Source organism: Oncorhynchus mykiss, chromosome 9 (genome assembly GCF_057628025.1).
Source record: "Oncorhynchus mykiss isolate SJ-2025 chromosome 9, ASM5762802v1, whole genome shotgun sequence".
Lineage (NCBI taxonomy): Eukaryota > Metazoa > Chordata > Actinopteri > Salmoniformes > Salmonidae > Oncorhynchus > Oncorhynchus mykiss.
This window is the reverse complement of record NC_143030.1, coordinates 8862093-8882100: the sequence shown is the minus strand read 5'-3', so window position 1 is coordinate 8882100 and position 20008 is coordinate 8862093. Positions and strand designations below refer to the sequence as shown.

Below are 20008 nucleotides of genomic sequence, written 5' to 3'. Positions count from 1 at the left end.
ACAGAGTCAATGTGGAGGCTATATACAGGGTATTACGGTACAGAGTCAATGTGGAGGCTATATACAGGGTGTTACGGTACAGAGTCAATGTGGAGGCTATATACAGGGGGTACCGGTACAGAGTCAATGTGGAGGCTATATACAGGGTATTACGGTACAGAGTCAATGTGGAGGCTATATACAGGGTATTACGGTACAGAGTCAATGAGGAGGCTATATACAGGAGGTACCGGTACAGAGTCAATGTGGAGGCTATATACAGGGGGTACAGAGGCAATGTGGAGGCTATATACAGGGTGTTACGGTACAGAGTCAGCGTGGAGGCTACATACAGGGGGTGCCGAGTCAGCGTACAGGTTAGGTAATTTGTACATGTAGGTGGGGGTGAAGTGACTGCATAGATAATAAACAACGAGTAGCAGAAGTGTACGAAAGGTGAGGGGGGGGAGTCAATGTAAATTGTCCAGTGGCCATTTTTATTAATTGTTAAGCTGACTGGAGTCACCCCAAGGAACTTGAAACTCTCGACCCGCTCCACTTCAGCCCCTTCGCGGTTAATGGGGGCCTGTTCGGCCCTCCTTTTCCTGTAGTCCACGATCAGCTCCTTTTTCTTGATCACGTTGAAGGAGAGGTTGTTGTCCTGGCACCACATGGACAGGTCTCTGACCTCCTCCCTATAGGCTGTCTCATCGTTGTCAGTGATCAGGCCTATCACTGTTGTGTCCTCAGCAAACTTAATGATGGTTTTGGAGTCATTTTTGGCCACGCAGTCGTGGGTGAACAGGGAATACAGGAGGGGAGTAAGTACACACCCATGAGGGACCCCGGTGTTAAGGATCAGCAGATGTGTTGTTGCCTACCCTTACCATCTGGGGGCGTCCCGTCAGGAAGTCCAGGATCCAGTTGAAGAGTGAGGTGTTTAGTCCCAGAGTTCTTAGTCCCCACAAAGCAAATCATAAGGTACTCTACCACAGGCGAGCAATACCTCAAGACTTCTTTAATGTTAGATGTTGACTTGCTCAAGTTGCATTGACTTGCTGTATTTTTCCTACTACCTCCCCTCCCCTGACTGACAGACATAGGTCTAGTCTCCTTTTCTCTCCTTCCACTCCTCCTCGCTGTCTGCATCCCTCTTTCCAACCCTGTTTCTCATTCTCCCCAGATCTCTCTATAACATTTCCTCCCTCCATCCCTCCATTATTGTGTTCAGACCCATTTCTTCACTTCCTGTCTTCTATATCCCTTTGTCTATCCCTCGTTCCAACCCTGTTTCTCATCCTTCCCATATCTTTCTAGAACATTCCCTCCCTCAATCCCTTCCTCTATCATCCTTCCTTCCCAAACTCACCAGAGAAGGTATACATTTTGTTCTCTGAAGTTTTCTCATGTTCTTGGCTCTAAAAATGCTCCTTGGTGTCCCAAATTGCACCCTATTCCCCATATGTGACTCACCACCTGGATTCGGTTTTATGTAGCAACATTTGAAATTGTGTTTACATTAGATAAACCATATGGTAGCTGAGTCTCTACTTTTATCATACACTGCATTTGAGGAACAATGGGAAAGAGATTCTGCTTTGAAAGTTGATGAACTTGTCATCCAACTTTTGAGAAAATTGCCTTTTGAATGTTTTGGTATCTAGTGAAGAGCTCTTCTTTGTCTAAACTCATTCAGCATCGTTCACACCCTCACCCTAATCTTTAGTCCCACCTATCTCGTTTCGCTCTCGAAGCGCACACTTGACGCTCTGGCCGATTTGATTTGTTTACCTCTGGATAACATGGAAACAGCCTAACCAGCTCTGCTGGCAACAATTTCATTACAAGGCTCGACGAGGCTCGATTGATTTTTTTGCAGACGTTTACTGACACTGGCCATAATTAACGGGTGTTGGACACGCATCAAACGGGTGTTGGACACGCGTCAAACGCGTCACGTAACGTTAGCTAACGAGCCAGCCAGCCAACGTTAGCTAGTTAAACAATAAACAGTGCCAACAATGCCACAGTGCTGGGAGCTAACCAACCATGTCCAATGTTAGCTAGCCAACATTAGGCTCTTAACTAGAAAAGCAAGGAAAACAAATAATAACATCAGCTAGGGAGCCTGCCAGCTAACGTTGGCTAACGTTAGCTAGCTAGTTAACAGTTCGCTTTTAGCTTGAAATGAGAACACTTTCTGTCAAAATGTGAAAATGTAGCTAGCTAGACTATCTAGCTGTATACAGCATCGCGCATTGACGCGTCTCCCTGTCAGGAATGCCATGCCACATTTGCCCCTCGTTTTGAAGATGTAACTCAGGGAGACAGGTGTTTTCTGTAGCTATCATACTTTAATTCCACTGATTTCAAAATGTGATTTCCCCCCCCCCCCCCCCTCCCAGAAAGTGGAGAGCAAAACTTATGCAGCTCCACTACAAAATACATTTAATAAAAAGCTGAGTTTGATTGGATTACCAACACAGACTGACGAGCTTCTAAGCTTCAATCCATACTCCTCTCTCGGGAATGTCCAGCCCACTCATTATCTCAGCCAATCATGGCTAGTGGGAAGGTTGCTCTTCTTTTTCAACAACGCTCGTCATTTTAACCATTTTAATCGTATTTTCAGATCTAAGGTACACAAAAGTTCACAGCAAAGCCACAACACAATACATTATTTGCACTATAACGGTGACAAAAGGTGCCCACAACCTGTTAGGGCCTACATAAAGCTGTCCCAACAGCAGAGTCCCTACAACAGAGTCCCAACAGCAGTCCCACCACCTTACCACTGCTACACCTGACTATCAGCAGAGTCCCAACATCTTACCACTGCTACACCTGACTATCAGCAGAGTCCCAACACCTTACCACTGCTACACCTGGATATCAGCAGAACCTTGTCTGGCAGGGAAACAGTTCATTCAGCCTCATTTACTGTCTTTTTAGAAATAATAGCTGATATGGCTGACTTGCTTAAGCAAATGTGGTTTCTACTGACAACTGAGATGTACAAACTATGGCATAAGGGGACGACAAGCGCATAAGAGGCTATCCATAATTTAGATTAAGACATTAATTAGCAAGCTAGGACGGACGTAGTCAATATAACTATTTGTTCAGCACTTTTGAAATGTACAGCAACAGAATTCAGAACATGGGCCGTTCCTACAGTATTCTCCCTGTACACCAAGTCAGAACTGTAAGATAAATAAAGGGGGCATATAAGGAGACAGTTAAAGCTCTTACAATATTAGATTACATTTCTCTAAAATAGGTTATAGGCTACATGTGCACCACCAAGTCAGAACAGTAGGTGAAATTAAGAGGTGAAAATAGACTAAATTATTAGGGTGAGGCACAGCTTACAACACAACATACACTTAGTATTACTTTCTTAGCTACAGTATACATATCTCCCTGGCATATTACATCATTTATGCAGCTACATACAAGACATTTCTGAACTCACCTTGTGTTGTCACTTGAACAGGAAGTGGCTCGGCGGTCCTTTTGTGGGCAAATTTTGTCATCGAAGAAAGACCGAGGCCAGATTTACAATTCTGAGTTGGATGACCGTTCACAATGTATTTTCTCAGTCTGAGCTCGTTCATTCCCGACTTCCCAGTTACAATGTTTGCAGTTAGCCACTGCCACCCATTCCTTCCAAACCACTCATTGTTGAATTTGAGATTTTCATGTTTGTCCAATGTAATGTTTGTCCAATGATCAATAAGTTTTATCTATAATTTCTCTTCATTATTTATCATCATATGAATAAGGATTAATAATGATTTGCCAGTAGATTGTCGACTTGATTCATGATGACGACTGCTAGCTAAGATTTTCAAAGTATGATGTTGACATGATTGGTCCAATCAAATATAATGTGATTTGACATTATTTTCTCTGTCGTCGTCAATGACCTTGAGCCTTCTTGGCAGCGCCCAGGGGGCTTGAATTCTTTAGCTCTACCCTTAGACTTGGTGGTGACGTAGTGTCCCTATGAGTGACAGAACACTGAGCCAATCACGGCGCAACGCTCCATATTTTCTGCTGGCTAGCTCCCCCACCACAGAAAGCACTGAGTTGGGCTGAAACACCTGGGAGCCTTCCTCAAATGTTTGTATGCGGCTTTATTAATTAATGATATATATATATATATATTTTTTACATTGTTTACAAACTGATATGTGACTCAAAAACAGGGAAGCCCCCCCATATCTTTTTATTAAAAAATAAATAATAATTTGGCAAAAAATGTGAGGCTCAAAACAGGTGGGGCTGTGCACTGAATGACGGGTCATCGAAGTGTTCTCATTAGAGACGAGAGAGATGGGAGGGAGAGAGACTGGGGAGGGAGAGAGACTGGGGAGGGAGAGAGACTGGGGAGGGAGAGAGACTGGGGGAGGGAGAGAGACTGGGGGAGGGAGAGAGACTGGGGGAGGGAGAGAGACTGGGGGAGGGAGAGAGACTGGGGGAGGGAGAGAGACTGGGGGAGGGAGAGAGACTGAGGGGGGGAGTGGGGAAGAGAGGGAGAGAGTAGCTCTTGGATGGCCAACAAGCGCGTTGTTGTCTGTTCTCTCGAGGGTACTTCAAGGTTTTGGTGGAACAAAACGTTACCCTCGGAACTATTTCTCATCATTTGTTGTTAATCTACGTTTGGTAGATTAGATTTTATTGATCGTTGAGTGCCTTCAGAAAGGATTCACACTCTGTAAGGTCCCTCATTGGAACAGCGAATTTAAAACACAGATTCAACCACAAAAACCAGGGAGGTTTTTCCAATACCTCGGGAAAGAAGCCTTGAGAGATTATTAGTAATAAAAGGCAGACATTGAATATCCCTTTGAGCAAGGTGAAGTTATTAACTACACTTTGGATGGTGTGTCAATACACCCAGTCACTACAAAGACACAGGCGTCCTTCCTAACTCGGTTCAATATAAGGTTAAATGTCTGTGATTTTATAGAAAACTGAGGATAGATCAACATTGTCGTTACTCCACAATACTAACAGAATACATGTTTTGTTGTTGCAATAAGACAAAGTAAAACTGTAAAGAATAAATGTCCTGAATCCAATACAACCCATCACCGAGTATCACTCGTCATAATATTTATTTATTTATTTATTTTTTAACCCCTTTTTCTCCCCAATTTCGTGGTATCCAATTGTTTTTAGTAGCTACTATCTTGTCTCATCGCTACAACTCCCGTACGGGCTCGCGAGAGACGAAGGTTGAAAGTCATGCGTCCTCCGATACCCAACCAAGCAGCACTGCTTCTTAACACAGCGCGCATCCAACCCGGAAGCCAGCCGCACCAATGTGTCGGAGGAAACACCGTGCACCTGGCAACAGCGCCCTTAATCACTGCGCCACCCGGGAGGCACTCGTCATATTTTCAAGTGTGGTGGTAGCTGCATCATGTTTTGGGTATGCTTGTCATCGGCAAGGACTAGGGAGGACTAATCGAGCTAAGCAACAGAATAAATCCTAGAGGATAACCTGGTTGTCTGCTTTCCACCAGACACTGGGAGACATTCACATTTCAGCCGGACAAATAACCTAAAACACAAGACCAAATATACACGAGTTGCTTACCAAGATGACACGGAATGTTCCTGAGTAGGGTAGTTACCATAACCCCACCGCCACCACGGGGCACTCTGTTCACAATGTTGACATCAGCAAACTGCTCGCCCACACAACGCCATACAGGTACCAGGGGCCCAGGAGTTGGTCGACTTCTCTCCAGTGTACCGGTGCCTCCACACCTATAGTCGTGTGTATTCTACCTGATATGTAGTCTTGATTATGCCACACCTGTCAGGTGGATGGATTATCTTGGCAAAGGAGACATGCTCACTAACAGGGATGTAAACACATTTGTGCACAACATCTGAAGAGGACTAAGCTTTTTTGTGCGTATGGAACATTTTCTGGGATCTTATTTCAGCTCACACTTTACATGTTGAGTTTATACTTGGTTGTGTGTGTGTGTGTGTGTGTGTGTGTGTGTGTGTGTGTAAATCGTGTTTTTCTCTCTCTCCCAGGTACCAGGGGCCCAGGAGTTGGTCGACTTCTCTCCAGTGTATCGATGCCTCCACATCTATACAGTTCTGGTGAGTTCTACCCATCTCTCCTCTCTTTCTCCTATCCTCTCCTCCGTTACTTTGAGAGATTCTCAATTGGTTCTGCTAATTCCTCCGTCCTCTCCTCGCCTGCATTTTGGGAAAAAAAAGGGGTGAAGGTAATCGAGAAGAGGCATTTCAAAGTAGCATATCGTTGTTAAATATGTCATTGTGTTTCTCAGAGAAAACAAAATCTGATTCAAATGTGGCAACTCTTCCACAAAAGACTAGAATACAAACGACCGTCCTCGATGAAACGTGGCTATCGAGGAGGGGAGGGGCCTCTTCTGTTCTCCTAATAACTAATGGACATATCCTTGACCACTGTTCAGGTCATGGAGGAGAGAGGACGGAGGAGTTGAGGGGAGGAGCCTCTTCTGTTCTCCTAATAACTAATGGACATATCCTTGACCACTGTTCAGGTCATGGAGGAGAGAGAGGACGGAGGAGTTGAGGAGAGGAGCCTCTTCTGTTCTCCTAATAACTAATGGACATATCCTTGACCACTGTTCAGGTCATGGAGGAGAGAGAGGACGGAGGAGTTGAGGAGAGGAGCCTCTTCTGTTCTCCTAATAACTAATGGACATATCCTTGACCACTGTTCAGGTCATGGAGGAGAGAGAGGACGGAGGAGTTGAGGAGAGGGGCCTCTTCTGTTCTCTTAATAACTAATTGACATATCCTTGACATATCCTTGACATATCCTTGACCACTGTTCAGGTCATGGAGGAGAGAGGATGGAGGAGGAGAGGACTGTCTTTTGCACAAATGAGAATCTCCTCCATTGCTTCTCTCAATTTATTTTTGAAATATATCTGATGAACCAAACATTTTCTTATTTTTATTCTATTTTAAATATTCATATCATGTCCACAGTGATTTTCTGCATGTTTTCCCCAAATGGACTGAATGAATTGACACCTTTTAGGTGTTTAATTGACCACACCCCCTCCACAGGATTGGCCCCGCCAGTAGCACCTTAGTTGTTTAATTGACCACACCCCCTCCACAGGATTGGCCCCGCCAGTAACACACCATTATTAGTGGCAGCAGAGGGTTTTGGTTGAAGCCTGGTGTACTGGTTACACCCTAAGGGAGGTTTGTTACCGCAGGCCTTTACTGTCTGTGTGTAAAGTTGTTCAGTTTAAAGGAGAAACTGTAGTTTATAATGAGTTATAGAAGGGCTTCCTGTCTGTTGATCTGGTCTGAACCATGGACTGTAATAATAAACAACACATATCATCTTGTAGTCTACTGTACTACAGAGACATGCTACTGTTTACTACAGGGAGGGGGGAATGGTAGGGAGGGGGGGAATGGAGAGGGGAATCCAGGGAGGGGGGGGAATGGAGAGGGGAATCCTAGGGACAGGGGAGGGGGGGAATGGAGAGGGGAATCCAGGGAGGGAGGGGGGGAATGGAGAGGGGAATCCAGGGAGGGAGGGGGGGAATGGAGAGGGGAATCCGGGGGGAATGGAGAGGGGAATCCAGGGAGGGGGGGAATGGAGAGGGGAATCCAGGGAGGGAGGGGGGGAATGGAGAGGGGAATCCAGGGAGGGAGGGGGGGAATGGAGAGGGGAATCCAGGGAGGGAGGGGGGGAATGGAGAGGGGAATCCAGAGGGAGGGAGGGGAATGGGAGGGAGGGGGGGAATGGAGAGGGGAATCCAGGGAGGGAGGGGGGGAATGGAGAGGGGAATCCAGGGAGGGAGGGGGGGAATGGAGAGGGGAATCCAGGGAGGGAGAGGAGGGGAATGGAGAGAGGGGAATCCAGGGAGGGAGGGGGGGAATGGAGAGGGGAATCCAGGGAGGGAGGGGGGGAATGGAGAGGGGAATCCAGGGAGGGAGGGGGGGAATGGAGAGGGGAATCCAGGGAGGGAGGGGGGGAATGGAGAGGGGAATCCAGGGAGGGGGGGGGGGGGAATGGAGAGGGGAATCCAGGGAGGGAGGGGGGGAATGGAGAGGGGAATCCAGGGAGGGAGGGGGGGAATGGAGAGGGGAATCCAGGGAGGGAGGGGGGGAATGGAGAGGGGAATCCAGGGAGGGAGGGGGGGAATGGAGAGGGGAATCCAGGGAGGGAGGGGGGGAATGGAGAGGGGAATCCAGGGAGAGAGGAGGGGAATGGAGAGAGGGGAATCCAGGGAGAGAGGAGGGGAATGGAGAGAGGGGGGAATGGAGAGAGGGGGAAATTTAGAGGGGAATCCAGGGAGAGAGGGGGGGAATTGAGGGGAATCCAGGGAGAGAGGTGGGGAATGGAGAGGGGAATCCAGGGAGGGCGGGGGGAATGGAGAGAGGAATCCAGGGAGGGAGGGGGGAATGGAGAGGGGGGGAATGGAGAGAGGGGGGAATCCAGGGAGAGAGGGGGGAATGGAGGGGGGTATCCAGGGAGAGAGGTGGGAATCCAGGGAGAGGGGGGGGAATGGAGAGAGGGGGGAATGGAGAGGAGAATCCAGGGAGGGAGGGGGGAATGGAGGGAGGGAGGGAGGAATGGAGAGAGAGGGGAGGGAGGGATGGAGGGAGGGAGGATGAAATGAATTAATGGAGAGAGGGGGAGGGAAGAATGGAGAGAGGGGGGAGGGAGGATCGAGGGAGGGAGGGGAAGGGAGGAATGGAGGAATTAATGGGGGGAGAGGGAGGAATGGATGAATGGGGGAGGGGGAGGGAGGAATGGAGTAATTAATGGGGGAGGGAATGGAGAGGAAGAGGGAGGAATGGGAAGGGAGGGAGGACCGAGGGAGGGAGGGGAAGGGAGGAATGGAGGAATTAATGGGGGGAGAGGGAGGAATGGATGAATGGTGGAGGGGGAGGGAGGAATGGAGTAATTAATGGGGGAGGGAATGGAGAGGAAGAGAGAGGAATGGGAAGGGAGGGGAGGGAGGGATGTGGAGGGAGGAATGGACTGGGCCACGACTAGGTCAGGGACGAAGCAGGTGTCTGGGTTGACTGGGTCACAACTAGGTCAGGGGCGAAGCAGGTGTCTGGGTTGATTGGGGAACGACTAGGTCAGGGGCGAAGCAGGTGTTTGGGTTGATTGGGGAACGACTAGGTCAGGGGCGAAGCAGGTGTCTGGGTTGACTAGGTCAGGGACGAAGCAGGTGTCTGGGTTGACTAGGTCACGACTAGGTCAGGGACGAAGCAGGTGTCTGGGTTGATTGGGGAATGACTAGGTCAGGGACGAAGCAGTTGACTGGGTCAGGACTAGGTCAGGGACGAAGCAGTTGACTGGGTCAGGACTAGGTCAGGGACGAAGCAGGTTTCTGGGTTGACTGGGTCAGGACTAGGTCAGGGACGAAGCAGCTTTCTGGGTTGACTGGGTCAGGACTAGGTTAGGGACGAAGCAGGTTTCTGGGTTGACTGGGTCAGGACAAGGTCAGGCATGAAGCAGTGGTCTGGATTTGTGTGTGTTTGTAGGGGTTGTGACCGGGACAGGGCGGTCAGCGGAGAGGAGGCATGGGGTCTGGCAAGGTGTCTGTTTGGAGAAAGTGTTTGTGTGTGTAGACAGGGTGTCTGGGTTAAGAGAGCTCTGGGGACAGAATCATCCAGGGAACGGAAGAGCATGAACTTTGTGAGGAAGGACAGGGAGCTAGGGAGGAGGGGGGGACGATACAGAGGTTATAGCAAGGCTAAGTTGAGAGACAGACGGGGGCAAGGAAGGAAAGGGGGAGAGAGAGAGACTGAGGGAGGAAGATAGGGAGGTCACAGCAAGGACGAGAGAGACTGAGGGAGGAAGATAGGGACAGGGGGCTAGGGGGGAGAGAGTGCTCACGCAGAAGGGTTAACGTGAGGGCGAGAGTGAGGTGGAGGACAGGGAAGGGGGATGGCTGACCGATGGAGGAAGTTTGGGAGCTAGATAGTGAAAATATTGGATAGGGAGGGAAAGACCGGGAAAGAGTGTAAGGAATGAGAGAGGAAGATGTGGAGGAGGAGAGGAGATGGAGAGAGGGTTGTCAAGGGGAGACTGAGTGCAGGAGACTTTGAGACTGAGGAATGTTGGAGAGTTGAAAAAGTGGAGGGGTTGCCCTGGGTTGGAGAAGTGGGAGGGGTTGGAGAAGTGGAGGGGTTGGAGAAGTGGAGGGGTTGGAGAAGTGGAGGGGTTGGAGAAGTGGAGGGGTTGGAGAAGTGGAGGGGTTGGAGAAGTGGAGGGGTTGGAGAAGTGGAGGGGTTGGGAGAAGTGGAGGGGTTGCCCTGGGGTTGGAGCAGTGGAGGGGTTGCCCTGGGGTTGGAGCAGTGGAGGGGTTGGGAGAAGTGGAGGGGTTGGGAGAAGTGGAGGGGTTGGAGAAGTGGAGGGGTTGGAGAAGTGGAGGGGTTGGGAGAAGTGGAGGGGTTGGAGAAGTGGAGGGGTTGGAGAAGTGGAGGGGTTGGAGAAGTGGAGGGGTTGGAGAAGTGGAGGGGTTGGAGAAGTGGAGGGGTTGGAGAAGTGGAGGGGTTGGGAGAAGTGGAGGGGTTGGGAGAAGTGGAGGGGTTGGGTGAAGTGGAGGGGTTGGGAGAAGTGGAGGGGTTGGGTGAAGTGGAGGGGTTGGGTGAAGTGGAGGGGTTGGGAGAAGTGGAGGGGTTGGGAGAAGTGAAGGGGTTGGGAGAAGTGGAGGGGTTGGGAGAAGTGGAGGGGTTGGGAGAAGTGGAGGGGTTGGGAGAAGTGGAGGGGTTGGGAGAAGTGGAGGGGTTGGGAGAAGTGGAGGGGTTGCCCTGGGGTTGGAGAAGTGGAGGGGTTGCCCTGGGGTTGGAGCAGTGGAGGGGTTGGGAGAAGTGGAGGGGTTGGGAGAAGTGGAGGGGTTGGGAGAAGTGGAGGGGTTGGGAGAAGTGGAGGGGTTGGGAGAAGTGGAGGGGTTGCCCTGGGGTTGGAGAAGTGGAGGGGTTGCCCTGGGGTTGGAGAAGTGGAGGGGTTGGGAGAAGTGGAGGGGTTGGGAGAAGTGGAGGGGTTGGGAGAAGTGGAGGGGTTGGGAGAAGTGGAGGGGTTGGGAGAAGTGGAGGGGTTGGAGAAGTGGAGGGGTTGGAGAAGTGGAGGGGTTGGAGGGGTTGGAGAAGTGGAGGGGTTGGAGAAGTGGAGGGGTTGGGAGAAGTGGAGGGGTTGGGAGAAGTGGAGGGGTTGGGAGAAGTGGAGGGGTTGGGAGAAGTGGAGGGGTTGGAGAAGTGGAGGGGTTGGGAGAAGTGGAGGGGTTGGGAGAAGTGGAGGGGTTGGGAGAAGTGGATGGGTTGGGAGAAGTGGATGGGTTGGGAGAAGTGGAGGGGTTGGGAGAAGTGGAGGGGTTGCCCTGGGGTTGGAGCAGTGGAGGGGTTGGGAGAAGTGGAGGGGTTGGGAGAAGTGGAGGGGTTGGGAGAAGTGGAGGGGTTGGAGAAGTGGAGGGGTTGGGAGAAGTGGAGGGGTTGGGAGAAGTGGAGGGGTTGGGAGAAGTGGAGGGGTTGGGAGAAGTGGAGGGGTTGGGAGAAGTGGAGGGGTTGGGAGAAGTGGAGGGGTTGGAGAAGTGGAGGGGTTAGGAGAAGTGGAGGGGTTGCCCTGGGGTTGAAAAAGTGCATTAGAGAGTGGAGGAGAAGGAGACGGGGAGGGATGGAGGAGAGAGAGTGAATGGAAGGAAAGGGGGGGGTGGTGTTGAAAGGTGTGACCTCCTCAACCTCAGCTTCACTTTCTTTCCCCCTCCCGTTCCCTCGTTTGTTTTGGTTCCTGCCAGCATTCATGTTTGTTTAGTTATGTTGTGTTCTTTACCATTTTTCTTCTCCTTCTCTCCTGTTTTTGTCCTTTGTTTCAGCCTTCATATACGAGAGACACACACACACACACACAGAGACGCACACAGAGGCACATACACACACAGAGAGAGAAAATTGGGTTGGTCATGACCCCATGGAGAACTGTTGTTAGGCAGGTCGGTCCTGGGGACAAAGTGGATGCCAAGGGTGAAAGAACAGAGAGCTGCTGAACTCTACACACAGAGACACACAATGAACTGAACTCTACACACAGAGACACACAATGAACTGAACTCTACACACAGAGACACACAATGAACTGAACTCTACACACAGAGACACACAATGAACTGAACTCTACACACAGAGACACACAATGAACTGAACTCTACACACAGAGACACAATGAACTGAACTCTACACACAGAGACACACAATGAACTGAACTCTACACACAGAGACACAATGAACTGAACTCTACACACAGATACACAATGAACTGAACTCTACACACAGAGACACACACAATGAACTGAACTCTACACACAGACACACAATGAACTGAACTCTACACACAGAGACACACAACGAACTGAACTCTACACACAGAGACACAATGAACTGAACTCTACACACAGAGAGACACACACAATGAACTGAACTCGACACACAGAGACACACAATGAACTGAACTCTACACACAGAGACACAATGAACTGAACTCTACACACAGAGACACAATGAACTGAACTCTGCGCACAGATACAATATTTTCTCCAATAGAGTACTACCACTAAACCAGACGAGTACTACCACTAAACCAGACGAGTACTACCACTAAACCAGACGAGTATTACCACTAAACCAGACGAGTACTACCCCTAAACCAGACGAGTACTACCCCTAAACCAGACGAGTACTACCACTAAACCAGACGAGTACTACCACTAAACCAGACGAGTACTACCACTAAACCAGACGAGTACTACCCCTAAACCAGACGAGTACTACCCCTAAACCAGACGAGTACTACCCCTAAACCAGACGAGTACTACCCCTAAACCAGACGAGTACTACCCCTAAACCAGACGAGTACTACCCCTAAACCAGACGAGTACTACCCCTAAACCAGACGAGTACTACCCCTAAACCAGACGAGTACTACCCCTAAACCAGACGAGTACTACCCCTAAACCAGACGAGGACTACCACTAAACCAGACGAGGACTACCACTAAACCAGACGAGTACTACCCCTAAACCAGACGAGTACTACCCCTAAACCAGACGAGTACTACCCCTAAACCAGACGGGTACTACCCCTAAACCAGACGGGTACTACCCCTAAACCAGACGAGTACTACCACTAAACCAGACGAGGACTACCACTAAACCAGACGAGTACTACCCCTAAACCAGACGAGTACTACCCCTAAACCAGACGAGGATTACCACTAAACCAGACGAGTACTACCACTAAACCAGACGAGGACTACCACTAAACCAGACGAGTACTACCCCTAAACCAGACGAGTACTACCACTAAACCAGACGAGGACTACCACTAAACCAGACGAGTACTACCCCTAAACCAGACGAGTACTACCCCTAAACCAGACGAGTACTACCACTAAACCAGACGAGTACTACCACTAAACCAGACGAGTACTACCACTAAACCAGACGAGTACTACCCCTAAACCAGACGAGTACTACCCCTAAACCAGACGAGGACTACCACTAAACCAGACGAGTACTACCCCTAAACCAGACGAGTACTACCCCTAAACAAGACGAGTACTACCCCTAAACCAGACGAGTACTACCCCTAAACCAGACGAGTACTACCCCTAAACCAGATGAGTACTACCCCTAAACCAGACGAGTACTACCACTAAACCAGACGGGTACTACCACCAAACCAGACGAGTACTACCACCAAACCAGACGAGTACTACCCCTAAACCAGACGAGTACTACCCCTAAACCAGACGAGTACTACCACTAAACCAGACGAGTACTACCACTAAACCAGACGAGTACTACCACTAAACCAGACGAGGACTACCCCTAAACCAGACGAGGACTACCCCTAAACCAGACGAGTACTACCACTAAACCAGACGAGTACTACCACTAAACCAGACGAGTACTACCACTAAACCAGACGAGTACTACCACTAAACCAGACGAGTACTACCACTAAACCAGACGAGTACTACCACTAAACCAGACGAGTACTACCACTAAACCAGACGAGGACTACCACTAAACCAGACGAGGACTACCACTAAACCAGACGAGTACTACCACTAAACCAGACGAGTACTACCCCTAAACCAGACGAGTACTACCACTAAACCAGACGAGTACTACCACTAAACCAGACGAGTACTACCACTAAACCAGACGTGTACTACCACTAAACCAGACGAGTACTACCACTAAACCAGACGAGTACTACCACTAAACCAGACGAGTACTACCACTAAACCAGACGAGTACTACCACTAAACCAGACGAGTACTACCCCTAAACCAGACGAGTACTACCCCTAAACCAGACGAGGATTACCACTAAACCAGACGAGGATTACCACTAAACCAGACGAGGATTACCACTAAACCAGACGAGTACTACCCCTAAACCAGACGAGTACTACCCCTAAACCAGACGAGTACTACCCCTAAACCAGACGAGGACTACCACTAAACCAGACGAGTACTACCCCTAAACCAGACGAGTACTACCCCTAAACCAGACGAGGACTACCACTAAACCAGACGAGTACTACCCCTAAACCAGACGAGGACTACCACTAAACCAGACGAGGACTACCACTAAACCAGACGAGTACTACCACTAAACCAGACGAGTACTACCACTAAACCAGACGAGTACTACCACTAAACCAGACGAGAACACTAGAATATTTGGGTTTCTTATTCTGAACATGACAGCTCGTTATGTGATTGATACCTGGAGGTTGGACAATTGGATGTGTCTGTGTGTGTGTGTGTGTGTCTGTGTGTGTGTGTGTGTGTGTGTGTGTGTGTTTGTGTGTGTGTGTTCGTTCGTGCCTGTATTAAACGGTCTGTGAAGTGGAGTGAAGGGTTCTTCGTGTGTTTCTCGTTTGGTCCCGTCTGAGGGAAAACTCCATGTAGGGCCAACGCTGTTGTTTACATGATCATAATTTCTATCAGATTTGAGTGTGTGTGTGTGTGTGTACAGTAGAACAAAGGCATATTGTTCAGGTCCAGTCTTCACCACCATGGTAATATGGTGGAATTTAAACATGGGGCGAGAGACGGAGAGAGAAGAGAAAACAAAATGAATGTCTCGATTGGAAATGGGATTCTACTTCCTGGTTTTGTGTCTTTGTGTCTGTGTGTGTGTGTGTGTGTGTGTGTGTGGTTTTTTGTGTGTGTTTCCCTACTGGCAACACTGTCCTAATGAGAGCCCCCCCCCCCCCCACTAAGATGCCTGTTGGTCTGTCTGGCAGTAGAGAACATTCCAGAATCTAGAGACTCCATTCTGTTCTGTTCATGACTGGAGATATCTGCCTTAGACCCTGTAGTCAGTCATCAGTAACGTGGCACTGCTCGTGTGTGTGGTTGGATGAGTGTGTGGTTGGATGAGTGTGTGGTTGGATGAGTGTGCGGTTGGATGAGTGTGCGGTTGGATGAGTGTGCGGTTGGATGAGTGTGCGGTTGGATGAGTGTGCGGTTGGATGAGTGTGTGGTTGGATGAGTGTGTGGTTGGATGAGTGTGTGGTTGGATGAGTGTGTGGTTGGATGAGTGTGCGGTTGGATGAGTGTGCGGTTGGACGATTTGGAGAAGCGTGCGTGTATTATTAAACAATAGTTTAAGCAGAGTGAAGGTTTCTTGGTGGTAGTGTGAGTCAATACAGCCCACACGATAGCTGTACCCTCCGCCGAGGGTCTTGTTGACCTCTGCCTACACCCCACACTTCTCTCCAGAGTGTTAGTGTTGTGTATCTGACTTCATGGAGGTTGTCCAGTCAGCTTTACGGCCTGTATTGAAGTTTAGACCTCCCTGCCCTCTACCCCTCTAGCAGCCTCTCACCCACTCATCCATCCACTCCACCTTTCCCCTCTCCCGGTCTCCCTCTCTCGTTCTACCCTCTCTCCCTCTCTCGTTCTACCCTCTCTCGTTCTACCCTCTCTCCCTCTCTCGTTCTACCCTCTCTCGTTCTACCCTCTCTCCCTCTCTCGTTCTACCCTCTCTCGTTCTACCCTCTCTCGTTCTACCCTCTCTCCCTCTCTCGTTCTACCCTCTCTCATTCTCCTTCTCCCTCCCCCCACTACCCCGTCTCTCTCTCTGATGGACTGCTGTGGTATGTCTCTTCAATAGACATTGTTCTCATTGAGAGAACTGCCAAGGTGCGGAAAAGCATTCGTCCAAGGTCCTAATTTTTCTTAGGAAATATTAACAGTTTGTCTTCAATCAAATCTTGTTTCAAATTTATTTTATTGGAAACATTTTTCATAATAACAGCGCACCAGATGTGAGTGAGCATGGTTCTGGCATGGTTCTGGCATGGTTCTGGCCTGGTTCTGGCATGGTTCTGGCATGGTTCTGGCATGGTTCTGGCCTGGTTCTGGCCTGGTTCTGGCATGGTTCTGGCCTGGTTCTGGCCTGGTTCTGGCATGGTTCTGGCCTTTAGTTTCAGCTTCCCTGACTGTGGAGGGTTATCAGCCCAGCTTTGGTGTCTTATCTCTGGGCTGGGGCAGTACTGTGGGTCCTGGTCTGGGTCTCAGCTAGAGGCGATAAGGACAGAGACCGGGCTACTGTTGGAGGAGGATGGAGAGGGGGCCGGGGGTTTATCACTGTAAAGCAGTGTGTGTGTGAGACACAGGAGCAGAATCTGTTGTGAGTGACTGATATGCTACAGATATGCTCGACTTTGAAGAGAGATTGATGACGCCAGTGGAAACAGAAGACCTTAGTGACTGCCCAATCACTGACTCTCCCATGAATGAGAGTGCCTTTTGTACCCAATATCAAACTTTTGTTTTTCTACCAAAATCCTCGCGTCTGTTTCCGTCTTGACTTTTAACCTCTTTCAAATGTTTTTTTTTTTTTTTTTTTTTTTTATCCAAACCTGTTTTTAATCAGTTCTACAAATAAAACGAGTAACTGACGAATGTCAATACGTATGGCGAGCCAAGGGTTGTCATGGCTACCGTCTCCTCTCTTTTGCCATCGCGCACGGCCGGTCTCTAAGGATGTTGTCCATGTTGTTGTTTTTTTTACCCAGGGTTCCCGGGAGCAGTTCGAGAACTACTACAGGAATCAGAGAAGGAAACAGGCTCGCCTCGTACTGCAACCCCACTCTAACATGGTAGATATCACCCCTCGCCTCGTACTGCAACCCCACTCTAACATGGTATATACAGTGCCTTGCGAAAGTATTCGGCCCCCTTGAACTTTGCGACCTTTTGCCACATTTCAGGCTTCAAACATAAAGATATAAAACTGTATTTTTTTGTGAAGAATCAACAGCAAGTGGGACACAATCATGAAGTGGAACAACATTTATTGGATATTTCAAACTTTTTTAACAAATCAAAAACTGAAATATTGGGCGTGCAAAATTATTCAGCCCCTTTACTTTCAGTGCAGCAAACTCTCTCCAGAAGTTCAGTGAGGATCTCTGAATGATCCAATGTTGACCTAAATGACTAATGATGATAAATACAATCCACCTGTGTGTAATCAAGTCTCCGTATAAATGCACCTGCACTGTGATAGTCTCAGAGGTCCGTTAAAAGTGCAGAGAGCATCATGAAGAACAAGGAACACACCAGGCAGGTCCGAGATACTGTTGTGAAGAAGTTTAAAGCCGGATTTGGATACAAAAAGATTTCCCAAGCTTTAAACATCCCAAGGAGCACTGTGCAAGCGATAATATTGAAATGGAAGGAGTATCAGACCACTGCAAATCTACCAAGACCTGGCCGTCCCTCTAAACTTTCAGCTCATACAAGGAGAAGACTGATCAGAGATGCAGCCAAGAGACCCATGATCACTCTGGATGAACTGCAGAGATCTACAGCTGAGGTGGGAGACTCTGTCCATAGGACAACAATCAGTCGTATATTTCACAAATCTGGCCTTTATGGAAGAGTGGCAAGAAGAAAGCCATTTCTTAAAGATATCCATAAAAAGTGTTGTTTAAAGTTTGCCACAAGCCACCTGGGAGACACACCAAACATGTGGAAGAAGGTGCTCTGGTCAGATGAAACCAAAATTGAACTTTTTGGCAACAATGCAAAACGTTATGTTTGGCGTAATAGCAACACAGCTAATCACCCTGAACACACCATCCCCACTGTCAAACATGGTGGTGGCAGCATCATGGTTTGGGCCTGCTTTTCTTCAGCAGGGACAGGGAAGATGGTTAAAATTGATGGGAAGATGGATGGAGCCAAATACAGGACCATTCTGGAAGAAAACCTGATGGAGTCTGCAAAAGACCTGAGACTGGGACGGAGATTTGTCTTCCAACAAGACAATGATCCAAAACATAAAGCAAAATGTAAAATGGAATGGTTCAAAAATAAACATATCCAGGTGTTAGAATGGCCAAGTCAAAGTCCAGACCTGAATCCAATTGAGAATCTGTGGAAAGAACTGAAAACTGCTGTTCACAAATGCTCTCCATCCAACCTCACTGAGCTCGAGCTGTTTTGCAAGGAGGAATGGTAAAAAATGTCAGTCTCTCGATGTGCAAAACTGATAGAGACATACCCCAAGCGACTTACAGCTGTAATCGCAGCAAAAGGTGGCGCTACAAAGTATTAACTTAAGGGGGCTGAATAATTTTGCACGCCCAATTTTTCAGTTTTTGATTTGTTAAAAAAGTTTGAAATATCCAATAAATGTCGTTCCACTTCATGATTGTGTCCCACTTGTTGTTGATTATTCACAAAAAAATACAGTTTTATATCTTTGTTTGAAGCCTGAAATGTGGCAAAAGGTCGCAAAGTTCAAGGGGGCCGAATACTTTCGCAAGGCACTGTATCACCTCTCACCTCGTACTGCAACCCCACTCTAACATGGTAGATATCACCCCTCGCCTCGTACTGCAACCCCACTCTAACATGGTAGATATCACCCCTCACCACACCTCGTACTGCAACCCCACTCTAACATGGTAGATATCAACCCTCACCTCGTACTGCAACCCCACTCTAACATGGTAGATATCACCCCTCACCTCACCTCGTACTGCAACCCCACTCTAACATGGTAGATATCAGCCCTCACCACACCTCATACTGCAACCCCACTCTAACATGGTAGATATCACCCCTCACCTCGTACTGCAACCCCACTCTAACATGGTAGATATCACCCCTCGCCTCGTACTGCAACCCCACTCTAACATGGTAGATATCATCCCTCACCACACCTCGTACTGCAACCCCACTCTAACATGGTAGATATCACCTCTCACCTCGTACTGCAACCCCACTCTAACATGGTAGATATCACCCCTCACCACACCTCGTACTGCAATCCCACTCTAACATGGTAGATATCACCTCTCACCACACCTCGTACTGCAACCCCACTCTAACATGGTAGATATCACCCCTCACCTCACCTCGTACTGCAACCCCACTCTAACATGGTAGATATCACCCCTCGCCTCGTACTGCAACCCCACTCTAACATGGTAGATATCACCCCTCACCACACCTCGTACTGCAACCCCACTCTAACATGGTAGATATCACCCCTCACCCCTCACCTCGTACTGCAACCCCACTCTAACATGGTAGATATCAGCCCTCACCTCTCACCTCATGCTGCAACCCCACTCTAACATGGTAGATATCACCCCTCACCACACCTCGTACTGCAATCCCACTCTAACATGGTAGATATCACCTCTCACCACACCTCATACTGCAACCCCACTCTAACATGGTAGATATCACCCCTCACCTCACCTCGTACTGCAACCCCACTCTAACATGGTAGATATCACCCCTCACCTCATACTGCAACCCCACTCTAACATGGTAGATATCACCTCTCACCTCACCTCGTTCTGCAACCCCACTCTAACATGGTAGATATCACCCCTCACCTCGTACTGCAACCCCACTCTAACATGGTAGATATCACCTCTCACCACACCTCGTACTGCAACCCCACTCTAACATGGTAGATATCACCCC

General features: G+C 48.8%; 1 protein-coding gene across 1 annotated transcript in view; it reads left to right on the top strand.

The window, feature by feature from the left end:
• Positions 1–20008, top strand: part of exoc6b (exocyst complex component 6B) — a 146166-nt gene that overhangs the window by 46668 nt on the left and 79490 nt on the right. Inside the window, 2 exon segments of the mRNA XM_090183403.1 lie at positions 6038–6108; positions 17077–17160. Coding sequence (XP_090039529.1) covers positions 6038–6108; positions 17077–17160 — 155 coding nt within the window.